General features: G+C 38.6%; 1 protein-coding gene across 1 annotated transcript; it reads right to left on the minus strand.

Moving 5' to 3' along the window:
* Positions 1–10,000: 10,000 nt before the first annotated feature.
* On the minus strand, positions 10,001–14,977 carry RAB39B (RAB39B, member RAS oncogene family). The gene is made up of 2 exons (XM_039867027.1): positions 14,465–14,977; positions 10,001–11,584 (listed from the first exon to the last, which is right to left on the minus strand). The coding sequence occupies exons 1-2, from the start codon at positions 14,677–14,679 to the stop codon at positions 11,158–11,160; spliced, it is 642 nt and encodes a 213-aa protein (XP_039722961.1). The 5' UTR covers positions 14,680–14,977; the 3' UTR covers positions 10,001–11,157.
* Positions 14,978–15,202: the final 225 nt, after the last annotated feature.

The following is a 15,202-nucleotide window of genomic DNA, read 5'->3' on the forward strand; positions in this document are numbered from 1 at the left end:
CATATCCAGTTTCTTAGTTGACATTTTCATCTGCAAAGCTCAATACATATCACAAACTTGCGTGTTGTAAACTTAATTCCTCCTTCCCTTCTCCTCCCCACCCAGGTCTACCCACACTGTGACATAACATGTTCTGATTTCATATTCATATGCCTCTATCAGGAAATCCTTACTCTGACTTCGTCATCTATCCAAAATTTGACTGTCTCTCACCACCTCCTCAGCTACCACTCAGGTCCAAGTCACCAACATCTCTCACCTGGGTCACTGGAACAGCCTCCTGACTGGGCTCCCCACTTCTACCCTTGACCCTCTTCAGTCCATTCTGGACTGAGGAGAGGGGTTCTGGTACCATGTAAGTCAGACCAAGTGTCTCTTTTGCTCAAAACTTCCCAGTGCCTCCCATCTCACTCAGAGTAAAGCCAGAGTCCTTTAAATGGTCTATAAAGTCGTGCCCAATCTGGTTTCCCCAATCTCTCTCTAAATTCATTTACATGAGACAGCTTCTACTCTTTCACTCCATCACCCCCTGCCATTCCCCCCACCCCGTGCATTCTGCTCTAGCACACCTGCCTCTTTGCTGTTCCTGGAATTAATATGGTATGCTCCTCCCTCAGTCCTTTTCCATTTGCTGTTCTCTTTTTTTCTGGAAAGTGCTTCCCCAAGAATCTACAGGTGGCTACATGGTTCACTCCTCAACTCTTCCAGGTTTCCACTCAAATATAATGTCATAAATAAGCTTCTTATGGCTACCATCTGTACATTTACAACTACTAACCCCCTCAAAATAAAAGGCATAGTCTTATCCCTCTTCTTTGCTTTATTTATCCCTTAGGAGTTAACTCTAATTGTATGCCATGATTTCCGTGGACAGCCCCGATTCATACCTGTTGTAAAGCACTTAACACCTATTATTTTTAGTGCCCCCTTTTACCTTTAATAGTGTCCCAGCTTGGTTGGGCTTTCTGGCTGGAGCACAGAGAGGGGAAGCCCCAGAGAGCTGGAAGGTACTGGGGTAAGATACATGGAGAGGGAGGAGCTCTGGAAAGCGACCTGATAGATTATGTGTTCCTAATCAGCATACTGAAGACTTCTAGAACTGAACAAAAGGATAGACCACTGCCCAGTCTTCCTGCTGGCCACTGGGTGGTGCACAAACTCAGGAAAGATCTGATCCACTCAGCAAATGCTTTGAAAACTGAACTGGCATCAGAACAACAGCCCACAGAGGCCAAGTTAGAACTTGTGACCTGAACCCAGACAAATTGTGAGCTAAAACAAAAATATCAACATTCTCCATATAATTTAAATAAAACCCAGAGTCTCGTAATATTCAAAGTGTTCAGGGTACAATTAAAAATTACTTGGCATATGAACCAGAGGAATATTCACTCACATGAAAAATAACAAAGTATAAATTTCTGTAGATAACATGAAAATTAATAAATTAGGGTACAGAAAAAGTAAAATGGAGAAAACCAAGAACCGGTTCTTTGAAAATACTGATAAAAATAGATGACTCTAACAACTCTAAATAATAAAAAGGAAAAAATAAACACATAACATTACAAATGAGAGATTTCTATCCACTAATATAGAGATTTTAAAATTATACTAAGTAAAACTATGCCAATGCTTTTGAAAATCTAGACGGAATGGATAACTTTCAAGGAAAATATAAATTACCAAGATTTTCTCACAAGGATGTATGCGTTAATCTAGATAGACTGTGATTCTGTGGTAGTCACTCCCAATCCGATGGCCGCATGTCCACTGCATGTTGAGGTGGCTCTACTCCATATTCTCTTCATTCTGGAATCCAGGCTGATGGGGAAGCCTCTAGCTAGGACATTGACAGTCACATGGCCAAGCCTACATACACTATTCCAGAGAAAGGCAATAAATATATGTGCACAAAAAAAGTTTGTCTTATGGTTTAAAACTGAATCAAACCATAACCATGAAATAAATTGAAAGGATTGTAAGGATCTACACCCTTTTCTGGAAAAAGAGAGAGATAGGGGAGGAAGAGGAGAAGAGGAAGGAAGGAAGGAAGGAAAGAAAAAAAGGAGGGTGGAAGGGAAAAGAAAAAGAAATGCTGGACGCAATAGCTTTTATGAGTAAATTTTATCCCATGTTGTTTAAACTATTCTAAGCTATAAAAAATAAGACAAATTCCCAATTATTTTATGATTTCTTGAAGCCAGAATAACTACGATGCCACAACCTGATAGAAAGCACAAAAGATCAACCTTTTCCAATGTGTTTCTCGCTGAACAGTAGTCCTTTAAAATGCTTCAGAAAATACGAGTTATTTTGTCCTATAAATGGAGGAGATACCATCTAAAATTACCTCTCATTGGAGAGCCCCAAAATATGATAGTTTAATCCTACAGAATACTATCTGCTTTGCTTAATCTGTAATTTTCCAAATTTATTTGACTGTCAACATTCCCACCCCCATTCCTCTTAATCCCTGTGGAATAGTTTTTGAAATAACTGTTATGAACCAATCTCAAACATGAATATAAATGCAAAGAAACTAATAAAATATCAGTAAATTAAATCAAGCAGTGTTTTAAAAATATGCCATGAACAAGAGTTTATTCTAAGAATGTAAAGAAATATGGTTAAACATAAACAGATTTACTGATACAATTATATTAATAGCTTAGGGGAAGGAAACCATTTGATTATCTCACTGGGTTCAAGAAAGACATTTGAAAAACTCAACATACATTCTTTAAAAGAGCTCTTAGTAAAAGAGTAAAGCAGTGAAAGTTTAATAACCTAATAAAGATAATTTAAGGTTAAAATGCTAGAGACATATAATAGCAGCAACAAGACAAAGACACCCACCATTGCTGTTATTCATCATTTTACGCCAGGTTCTAGCAAATGTAAAAAGACGAAAAGAAATGAAGTATAAATATTAGAAAGGAAGAGAGAAAATATTATTTGTAGACTATAATGTCTACCTAGAAAACAGAAGACATCAATAGAAAAACTTTTCGAAGTAATAAGGGAGTTTAGTAAGGTGTCTGGTTAAAAGATGTAAACATACACAAATCCACAGATTTCCTATACACTAGCAGTGACCGATCAGAACATGTAATGAGAAAATTCATTCAAATAAAAAATAAATGTCATATTTATGATATATACATATTATAAAATAGGGATAAACAGAATAGCTAAAATTTACAAATGAACTATCACATGATTTATATATATGTGTATATATGTGTGTGTGTATACACAGTCAAGGTAATTAACATATCCATCTCCTGACAGTTACCATTTTTTTGTGAGTGTGGTGAGAGCACCTAAAATCTAGTCATTTACCAAATTTCCAGTGTTCAATACACTATTAGTAATTATAGTAATTCTGTAGGCTAGATTTCCAGAACCTGGTCATTATGCATAACTGCAACTTTATAATCTTTGACCAACACCTTCCCATTTCTCCCACCTCCCCACCTGTTCTACCCTCTGCTTCTATATATATATATGAGTTTTTTAGATTCCACGTATAAGTGAGATCATGCAGTTATTTTCTTTCCGTGTCTGGCTTTTTCAAATGGATGGATGGATAAAGAAATTGACATGTTTATTCTGAAGTTCTAATATAATGCATGAAAGTACCAAAGAAAACTTTGAAGGGGAAAAAGATAATAAAAACATACTATGGAATTACCTTAACTAAAATAATGTAGTATTAGGGCAGGAAAAGAAAAACTGATTAATGAACTATAAAATGGGATTCCAAAAACAGACCCACGTGTATATGACAATATTTGAAAAGAGTCAAATTTGAAATCATCGAACAAAGAATAGAGTATTCTATGAATAGTATGGGGTAAATTGCTAGCCATTTGGGAAAAATAGCTCTTATCCTTACCTCTACATCTTATTTTTGTCAGTTCCTAAGGGAACCCTAAATCCATTACAGCAGTGGTCCTCAAGCTTTCTGGCACCGGTGCTCCTGTGAGAATCTAACGCCTGATGATCTGAGGTGGAGCTGAGGCAGTGATGCTGGTGCCGGGGAGCGGCTGCAAATACACACGAAACTTCTCTAGCTCATCTGCCACTCACCTCCTGCTGTGTGGCCCTGTTGGGGACAGCAATGTTGGGGACCCCTGAATTACAGGACATCGTAGGGAACTTTTTTTTAGTATTCAGGTAGAGAAAGCCTATCTCAAACTAACACTATTGCCACAAAAACATTAAGACAACAGGCTATATAAATAAAATAATAACAAGGTACAAAAAGTTATCCAATAGAAATTAAGTTTTCTTCACATCTTGTTCCCCAGCCACCCAGTTCCCCAATTCTGAGACAACTGTTTCCAGTTTCTTGTAGACAACATACTAAATAATTATCAAATAATAATATGTAATTATTATTTGTAATATCAAATTATATTTAGTTATTAAATTATTTAATAATAATACATTATTTGTTATTAACTATTCAAGACTTCTGTATTATCAAACATCATATATGAAGTTAAAAGTCAGGAAAACATGAAAAAATATTGTCCTATCTGTGATGGATAAAGAATTAATATCCACATATAAGGAGATCTTACTAATTAATAAGAAAAAAAGCCACCACCTTTTTATTAGTTAGGACTATTTTCAGCTGCAAGCAACAGAAAACCAATAACTGAAGATACGCAAACTTTAAAGTATTTATATATTCACCTCTCAGATTTGCAAAGAGTTAAAAGATTAACAATAATACTCAGTATAGGCATTAGCATGCACTATTCATGGGCATTCAGTAAAAGCTCTGTAGAGAGCAATCTGATTAATTATATCAAAATTTTAAATGTGTATATTCTTTGATTAATAAATTCTACTTTTATGATTTTGACTTGACATAATTGGTCAAATGCACAAGGATATATATGTACTGAAGAGTTGCTTTTTAATAGCAAAAAATTGTACATAACCTAATGTCTACCGGTGAGAATTGATTAAACAACTTATTGCATGATCACATAGTAGAATGCTATTGTATCAGTTAGGAGACTTTCAACTACAAGTGGGAAAAATGGCATAAACTAAAAAGAGATTTATTATTTCATGTAGTAAGGAGCCTTACTATATAGTGGCTCCAGGGTAGTTAAATCTGTAGTTCAATGACATCATCAAGGAGACAGATTTCTTCTGTGTCTGCTTTGTCGTCTTCAGTATGTCAACTCTCCTGATCACATTCAACAAATATGTACCAGGCACTGATCGAGTGCATAGATACAATAATGAGCAAAATAGACAGCTCCTGCCCTCATGTATTTACAGAAAATATAGTTTATGTGAAAAAGGTAATAGCACAATATGTGTTACATAATACCATTTATGAAAAAAGATTCATTTAGGTGTAAACATATTACAATACCTAAACATTTTCTGAGTATGTTTATTGTATGACATTCACCAAGGGCCAGGGCCAGGGCTAACTGCTTTATATGGGTTAACTCAGTTCGTCCTCACAACAAACCTGTGAGTTAAATTCTCCTATTACCCATTTTAATATATATATGTAAACTGAGACTATGGGAGATTGAATCCCACATATATTAATTGGTAGAGTCAGAATTTGAACCCGTGTTTGTTGCACTCCCAAATCTATACTCCCAATCTTTATGTTAAGCAACCTTTTGAGAGGTTAAAAAAAATCTAGAAGGAGATAGACCAAACTTTAAAAAATCTTTTTCTTTAGGAACTGATGGCTTGAATGCAGTTTACCACAAGAGCCAGGAGAAAGAGGGAGGGAACAAAGTCAAGGAGTACATTAATAGACTGACAATGGGTAGTGGTTGATTGCCTTAAGGTCCTAAAGAAGTTTAAAACAGGTCCATGGGATAGAGTAGACAACCAGAGACTGTAATTTAGGAAGAATTTTAGAGGCTGTATAAAATTTGGTAATGCTTCAGGATAAGGCCAGATGGGTACTTTACTGAAGTAAAATAACAGTCAAAGTCACTGGATTAAAGTAGTTGCGGCAAGAAAACAACCATTCATTCAAATATTTATTGATTATTCAAGCATATATCTATGCTACAGGTTGCAGAAATACTGGTGAACAAGATGAATATGATTATTACTTTCATGGAACTTACAATTGGAGAAGTAGCCAGAGACCAGATTATGCAAGGCCTTGTAGTCATGTTAAGAAATGTAAGGTGTATTTAGATTTTGTTCTAAATGTGATGAGAAACCATTGGTGGGTTTTAAGCCGGGGACGGACTTGATCTTATATCTGTTTTTAAAAGATTATTCTGGTTCTTGAGAATGTATCATGGGAGTAAGAGTAGAAGTACGAAGACCGGTTAGGAAGATATTGAAGTAGTTTACGAAAGAGTTGATAGTGGTTTGGATAAAGGCAATAGCAAGACTTAGATATATGGTGAAGATAGAGCTGACAGCGCTTGATGATGGATTTGTTATGGGAGGTGAGAGGAAGGGAGGAATTTACGATAACTCTTAAGTTTTTGTGTTGAACAAGGGGGTGGATGGTGGTGTTATTTACAGAGGTGAGAAAGACTGGGGTGGAAAGATCGCATTTTCATAGATGTTGATTTCATGCTGGATATGTTGAATTTGAGGAATTTGTGCATGTGCTTAGTAGGCAAGTTGGCTGTATCAGTATAATGCTCAGAAGAGTGGGCTGGAGTCCTTCATTTGGGAGTCATCAATGCAAAGACAGTAACAAATCATAACTATATGTAAGATTGTCTAGGGAGAGGAGAGAATGGCAAGCGAGAAAAGAATTGGGCCTCTAACAGGACTGACAACACTGACTCCTGAGAGGTTTGTAGTAGGAAGAAATCATTCTATCCAACACTGTGCTGGCAAAGGTCACTCATGACTTCCTGCTCCCTCAAGTCCTATGGACATATTTTAGTTCTTATCTTTCCGAACTCACTATTGCATTGTGATACTATTGTCTACTCCCGATGAAACTGTAGTCTCCAGGTTTCCCATTCTCTCCTATAAATTTCCTTTCTCTTTTTTGTATGCCCCAAACTCTGTGCTTCCCCACGGAAGACTAAAGAGTTAAACTTACGTTGAGCTGTTAGGAAGAACTTCTGCAGCCACTTCTTCTCTAGGATCAGGAAGCTGCTTGCAGATTTGGGAAGCTGTTGGTTCCAGAACTTGATGGAGATGAGGGAAAATTCCAGATAGAGGGAAGAGTAAATACAAAGGCCCTGAGGTGTGAATGTGCTTGGCGTGGTTGAGGAACGGGAAAGAAACCCATGTAGTAGGATGATCAAGGGGACCGCAGTAAGAAATGAGGTTACAGATATTATGAGATGGGGATGGAATTCACTTATAAGGGTTCTTCTGCAGGTCATTGGAAGGACTTTGGGTTTTAAGCTGAGTAAAATGGATAACCACCGGAGAATTAGATAATTGCTTATAACTGTTTTATCAAGCTCCCTCTGGCTGTTGTGCGGAGAATAGATTGTGGGGGACAAGAGTAGAAGCAGGGAGACCAGCCATCACAATAAGTCAGGCAACAAATGATAGCGGCCAGGACTAGTGTGTTAGCAGTGAAAATGGAGAAAAGCTGTCAGATTCTGGTTATACTTTTAACGTAGAGCCAGCATAACTTCCAGATAGATAAAATGTGAACTGTGAAAGAGAGGAGTCTAGGATGACTCCAAGGTTTTTCACAAGAGTACATGGAAGGACAAAGTTGCTACTTACTGAGGAGGGGAAGGCTATGGTAGGAACAAATTTGGGGGAGAAGGTTAGGAGCTTGGTTTGGGACATGTTAAATTTCAAATGTCTGATAGACATTCAAATGGAAATGTCAGGTAGAGAAGTTGATTATAAAGGTCTGGAGTCCAAAGAGACAAGTTGGAGATAAAATTTAAGGCTCATTGGCTTATAGGTGGTATTTACAGCCATGGGACTGAATGAGGTTGCCAAGGGAATTAATATAATTTAAGATGATCAAGCTCGGGAGAGTGTTTTAAGGAGAATAGAGTGATAAACTATATTAAGATGCTGCTGCATCATTGCTCTTTCCTTCTTTCCTTCCATCCTCCCTCATTAACTCATGACTATGAACGTGATAAAGCTGTGCAGAGCTCGGCCTACTCATGCCCAGACTCAGACTCAGATATCTTTTCTCCTTTTACCATTCCCTTAATATGTACCATAAATCCTAGGCAATGTTCCAAACTATTATGTTCCAATCTGGACCCCACACTGCAAGTGATCCTAACGCAAAAAGCACACCATAGTAGGACTTTAAAAGGCCGAGGCAAGTTAGCCTGGAGAAAAAAAAAAAAAGGCTTTCCAGGGAAGATTATGTTTGTAATCAATCAGCTACCTGGCCTCAGAATTAAAATCCTTGACTAAAAATTGCAAGGATTCAGATTTAGGCTTGAGAGAATCATCTTCTCTAAAAGTGGCTGGCATGAGATTCCCAGGTAGTTGTGAGTTTCAACATGATGATCATACAATTTTAAAAAATCATATTCTCTCTGTGACTTTGATATACTGGTGAATACTGGTGCATAGTATATGTCATCTCTAATTGATACCCTTGGTAGTGGTTACTACACTGTAGTTGACAGATTCTGGAAATAGCTACAACACACACTTGGAATCTCACAGTCACATAATCAACCATTTTACTAAATACAAGCATATTTTCATTCACATACAGTTAAAGAAAACATTTTTTTTTCACATTTCATTACAGTGCACAACAAAGTGAAGAAAAGTATACAGTACATTTTATTCTGGAATATGAGACAATCTAATCCAACATGCAGTTGTGGTCTTTGTTACAAGTTAGTTTATCTTTTCTTTACCTATGTAGTAAAATAGCTTCTAAAGCTTTATCCTTAGTATTGTATTAACACCTGATTTTTTTCACACTTATTTTCTAAAACCCACTTATTGCAGTGACGACAGCACTGAATTCTACAAAAATGATTTTTAAAGTTTCTAGGACTTGTTTAAGCAATTAAGCTCAGCCACCTCTGCTGGATCTACACTGAGTATTTTTAAACCTGCCTAAAAAATGCAAGGAATGGGAAAAGTATACATTTAATGTATTTTAGTTAAGAAAACTGTAGAGAAGTTTTTTTTTTGTTTTTTGAACTGACAGAATCCAGTTAACTTTCATTTATCCACTGGATAATCTTGCTTTCAGAATCTTTTAAACATAATTAAGTATAGTAGTTGATAAACTTTGTGTTAACCCAATTTACCATCTTTTATTTGCCTTCTACAATCACAGAACTGTCAACTTAATTACTCCACCCAAGCCTGGTCATGTTAAACGAATGCAGAGATGATGATTGGTTCACTTGTAGCTGATGCCGCAGGTTGGTCCAAGGTGGTTTGTTTCCACAATTTTCATTATGTGGCTTCTTTATTCTGGCTGAAGTAAATTCCCAAACTTTCAAATTCAGTCACATTCACACTGAAGTTTAACACTATACCTCAAAGCAATTTGCCATTCTCAGGCTTTCCCATCACAACGACTGTGAGACACCTGACTCTAATCAGAATCGTTTTCTTACTGTGAAAAGTATGGCTTTTGCCTAGCCGAACTGGCTACAATCCAAAAAATAATTTAAAGCATCACCTCTCTTCAAGAAGATAATGGAACCTTAAGCCAACCATTCCAATTTTCTGATGCAGTTGTCTGTCTGTTCACCTGAGAATTAAGAGCTGACTCTCTAGGGTAGACAGGAACCTAGTGTAGGTATATGGCAAACCGGTGGCCAAGGTCATTATGAGGTGAATATTCCCATTGCTGTGTTTGGTTCCTTTCAATAATATGCTCATTGTGTTTCAGTGATAAGAACACTTCTAGCCCACACAGTTCTAATGTGTTTTCAGTTGTGCAATTATTCACTTGTTTAAAGCCCTCTTGTCAATAATACCTGAATGGGCTTTACCTTTGATTCACCCCTAGGTTCCCTCAAGATTATAGTTGAGTTGTAATCAATAAGGAAACATATCCTAACATGTAGAGAACATTTATTTACAGTCATATCTCTTCCAAAGTGAACAAATTAATAACAGTTCATTCATATGATGGCAGGATAATGCAGTAAAACAAGAACTAGGAGTCACAGTCCTTCACCTTGGCCAAGTGAGTCTCCTGCCTCTTAGTTTACTTTTGTAAAATGGGGAAGAAAACCTCACAGGCCTGTTATGATCATCAAATAAGTAATTCAAGTGACTGTAACGTGTTTGCAAGGGTTATAGCGCCTCCTGTTGAGCGGGTACTCAGTACAGGCTTGATGAACAAGTGTTTGCCTCGGCAAACCCTGTGTTGCTACCATGATCTGAAGAGACAGGCACATTGTTTACTTCTAGATTGCAGTCGCCAATGCAGTGAAACCCCAGGCATGGTCAGAGGGAAAAGGGGGTATGGCGTTTGGGTTACTGTTTCTCTCTTCTACTTAAAGGATGTTTCGCATGGGACAATTTCTTTCACATAGCTGGTTATTCTATCACAAGGGTGTACATTTTCCCCAATGTGATAATAACAGTGTGTAAATAGCTTCCCTTTTCATAGTCACACCATTTTTACTAGAACACCAGGCCTCGCAAGGGTCTTAGTAAATAGCTGGTTCATGCCCCTCATTTGACAGATGAGCTGATTAGAAGCTAATTGGTACTTTTTAACCAAACCCAGCACACACACTTCGTGTAGGATATTCTCACTGATTAAGTTGATCTCAGTCTTCTCTTAGTTTTACTAATTGCTCCCAATGTGGTACTTTTTCCCCCTTACATATGTCTTTTATGTTTGCGACCTATGAAGGAGCTGAAATACCAAGAAATAGTTGTCTTGTCTGTGGGTATATTTTGGGGAGGCCTGGCTCCCCAAACCTCAAGCCCTTGACATGTGGTCCACAAATGGCACATGGAGCAGCCACTGCCCAGCATGAGCCACAAAACAGTGTCTGGCCCATGTCAGTAATTCAGTCCCTCGGTCACAGCACTCCCCCATCCACCTGCCCACAACCTATGAGAGTGCCCCTCGGGAAGGAGGCTCACTTGGTATCCAAAATGGAGGTTGAGTTCTCTTCAGTCACACAAGGATCATATTCATTTCCATCACTTTTAAGTTCAGGTGAGAGAGCACGTTTTGGAAATTAAAAAGGCTGACTAGCACAAACATCTCCTCTCTGATTTGACAACCTCTTCTGAGGAGTGAACCACATTTGGTACAAATCCACTCTTCACCCCTTCCCAGCCCTCCTGGATTGTAATATCCCCCCTTTTAACCAGCTCATATATGTCTCTTGTCAGGTCTGTGAAGGCTTTCTCCACATTAATGGCATCACGGGCCGATGTTTCAATGTACTTCATGCCATACGCAGCAGCCAGTTTCTCTGCCTCGTGGCGAGTCACTTGCCTCTGTGTATCCAGGTCACACTTGTGACCTACCAGAACAAATACAATTTGATAGGGCTGAACGTGTACTTTGGTTTCTTCTAACCACTCATGGACATTCTGGAAGGACCTGCGGTTGGTGATGTCAAATAAGAGAAGACCACCTACTGAGTTCCTGTAGTAGGCGCGAGTGATGGATCTAAAACACAAGAAAGAAGTAAAAAATAAAGGCCATGCCCAAACTGCTGTGCTTCAATGAACTCAGTGTAGTCTAGTGTTTCTGGCTACTGACACAGTTCTTTAGCAAAAATTATTTATTTATTTATTTATTTTTTAATAACATAATACATGCCATTCCATAACAATGATGACATGGACATTTTCAATTGGGCCAAATTTTGAGATGGCATCTTCTAGAAATGAATGCTCACGGACTCACAGGCATTTTCCCTCAATTCAGGCAGAACCACAGCCAACTCTCCCACCCCCACATCTGAATAACTCAATGAGACTTCTTGTTCTGCAAAAGGAGATACCTAAGTCAGTTATCATAAGGCAAAATGAAATCATGTATGTTAAAGTTTTCTGTGACCTGGAGAGCTCATTACAGATTCCAGTAGTTGAAACAAAATTAAAAAAAAAATGAATTTATGATAATTGACAAATGCTCATAAGTATATGGGTATATGACAATACACTCCTTTTTTTCCATTTATCATTACCATGTTTGTCTTTCTATTACATTATTATTATTATTATTATTAATATTATTATTAATTTTAATCTAAAAGGTATCTTTAATCCCTTCTGAGGAGAAACACCATTTTGTTTTTTATTTTCTAGCCCATTGGGAATAAGAAAAAGAAAGATGATCTGCAAAGGCCTTGAGCAAAGTGCCTATCAGACATACTTCCTGACACACTTTAGAAAGGCTGAATAAGGAGCCACCAGCTGGGAAACCTGCCTAAATCACCAAGCTTCCCCTTAAAAAGACATGATTTATTTAAAGCATTGTAATTAGAATCTGTCTAAAACCTATTATACATTTGCTGTACTTAAATAGAAGAAACCTCATCTACTTTAACTTCTTGATTTGAGGAGCTTCATTATCAATATGCATTATGGTACTTTGCTTAGAGTGTTTTAGAGCTTATTAGAGGGTGTAGAACTATTTGCTTCCACAATCACTTGCTTTAGACTACTGTGTGTGTGTTTTTTTTTATCTATGTAGATTTTTAGGTTTTCTGTTTTCTTGGATGAAGAAGAGAAAGAATGAGGGACTCTTGCACTTCTGTCTTTATATATTCTGTTTCCTCTCCCTGGGCTTTTCTTGCAATACTCATCTGCCTCATCTTCTCCAGGTAATTATACATATAATTACAAAGGAAAAGGTTTAGGGTAAATGGCCCAATGATAACAGAACTAACATTGTCTGGGGGATCAAAGTCCAAACTAGATGATGGTAAGACCAAAACTTAGGAAAGAGTTCAAGTCTTCAGAACTGGGCAAATCAGCCCTGGGGAATGAAGGCGTTTCTAATTCCTTTAAGTTTGAAGATTCATGGATAATAGTAAGTGTATCAGAAAATTCGACACGATCAAACAAAACTTTTGATTTGTGAACAGCTTGGCTGAGGACATCAATAAGCAAGCTGTAGATCCCTTTCAAAACTAAAATACACTGTTATCTTAGGATTTAGAACGCGACAAAGCCCTTCCTAAGCACGACATAAGGCTACATAAAAATTAGAACCTTTTGTGCATCAAAAATTTTTCTTAGACTAAGTTCAAAGACGAATGACAAACTGGGAAAATATTTTACAACATACATGGCAGAAAAAGATTAATATTCCTAATGTAAAAAAAAACTCTTACAAATCGATATCACCCAATAATAATAAGCAGTGAATATGAAAAAGGCTGTTGTTCACATAGATATTGCAAAAAACACAAAAGACACCTTTGTTCACTTATGAGAATTGCATTCACAAGTTCAAAGTGAACCTGTACAAGGATATTTGCCACAGTGTTGTTTGTGGCAGTGGGGAGCAGGAGACAACTTAAGTTTGTAGTTTTCTCTCTACCCTTCTTCGACTCCCTAACCAGTATCTGCTCAATTAGTGTTCAAAAGATAAGTGAATAAATGATCATAAGCATGGGCTATTGAGTCCTCTTGATCTACTTTCTGATGCTCTATGTGACTTTAGCTCAAACTGCTCTCTCAAAGTTTTCTGTGTACATCGCTCTCTCACATTTCTGTCTTGCCATACTATAGTCCTCATCTCCAGGTAGCCTTCTGGGTATTGTGTGTGTGTGTGTGTGTGTGTGTATTACAAATGAAAAAGAAAGGGCTGTAAGAGAAAGTTAAACCTGTTCATTGATTATTCATTATGTGCTAAGAGTTATAGTAGGCAGTGGGCATACAAATATAAACAAGGCACTCTTTTGTGTAACTGCCAGTTATCTATTTCTCCTATTATTCTAGCACAGAAGTTCTAAGAGGGAAGGGCCTGTGTCTGTTTTGTTTACATAGCATCCCGTTGTGTGAGTTTCCTCAGGAACAAGCCCCATGTCTGGCATGTAGTGGATCATCACTGAATGTGTGCTGGTCGCAAGAAGGTATCAATCATCAGTATCTGGCTGTTTCATATGTATGGGTGTATATTCATATGACATAATATATCTATATCTGTACCTATGTCTATCTCTATTTCTATCTATATATCATCTCTCTAGATCTGACGCTTATGTTGGGATGATCTGGGAATATTTTTAAAAGCATAGGGACTGACATCGATGAATTACAGTGATCAATTCCAGCTGGTTCGTTAGCTACCAAGGGGCAGGTTGGTGGAGTTGTGGTGCAAGCAATACGTATTATTGACCGGCCTTCCCTGCCAGGGCGCTTCTTTCCCTGCACAGAACTCCCGGCTAGCTGAAGGTGGGCTTAAGCAGAACCCCCCAGACATTCGGTAGCATCCTTACGGGATGCGACCGGGACCAGGAAGTCCTCTTTTCCCAGAGGCTGTACAAGCTCCAAAGACCCTCCCACTGCTCACGGGCCCAGGCAGCCCTCTTACCTGAACCTCTCTTGACCCGCGGTATCCCAGATCTGGAGCTTGATGCGTTTTCCTGGCTCGATCTCCACCAGACGGGAGAAAAAATCCACCCCCACGGTGGGGTCCGAAACCTGGGCAAAGCGGCCCTCGGTGAAGCGGCGGATCAGACAGGACTTGCCCACCGTGGAATCCCCGATGACAATGAGCCGGAACTGGTACAGCCAGATGGCTTCCATGGCCGGGGCTTGGCAGGTCTCCTTGGCCCAAGCCGTGTGCGGCGAGAGTGGGCGTCCCGCCGAGGTCTCCCGGAGCGTGGCTCAGTCCGGATCTAGATCCGTCGCGAGGGCATCGCTTGCCTGGGAGCCCGAGGGGAGGTAGGCCCAGGCGCAGGGAGAGCTGAGGGATGGATGCTGCGCCCACAGAGGTGATGAAATGGCAGCAGCATCAGCACCACGCACTCTGACTCATCACTGACAACCGGGTTACTGTAATCCCCCGCGTAGACGCGACGCCCGGAGCCGCCGTACTGTCTATAAGAGGAGCGCACACAGAAACGGCTGAAAACCTCTCCTTTCCTTCCTAATTCCTGCGCCCACCCTCTCTTCTTAATTAAAAAATGTTATCTATCTTTCAGATTGCAAAAGTAATGCCTTTTCATTTACTCGGGAAACAATACAAAAATGTACACCAAAAAGAAAGCCCATAATTATCTGTCCCTCTCCCTCCCCAAGATATTAACATGACAGCTTGCTATATATT

Source organism: Pteropus medius, unplaced genomic scaffold, assembly GCF_902729225.1.
Source record: "Pteropus medius unplaced genomic scaffold, Ma_sr-lr_union100, whole genome shotgun sequence".
NCBI classification, from domain to species: domain Eukaryota; kingdom Metazoa; phylum Chordata; class Mammalia; order Chiroptera; family Pteropodidae; genus Pteropus; species Pteropus medius.

Bases quoted from the DNA above. Each gene is read 5' to 3' on its own strand.
- RAB39B (XM_039867027.1), bottom strand. From the start codon at position 14,679: ATGGAAGCCATCTGGCTGTACCAGTTCCGGCTCATTGTCATCGGGGAT. The intron at 11,585-14,464 runs GTAAGAGGGCTG...CTTGTGTTTTAG, and splicing joins GCGGGTCAAGAGAGGTTCAG to ATCCATCACTCGCGCCTACT.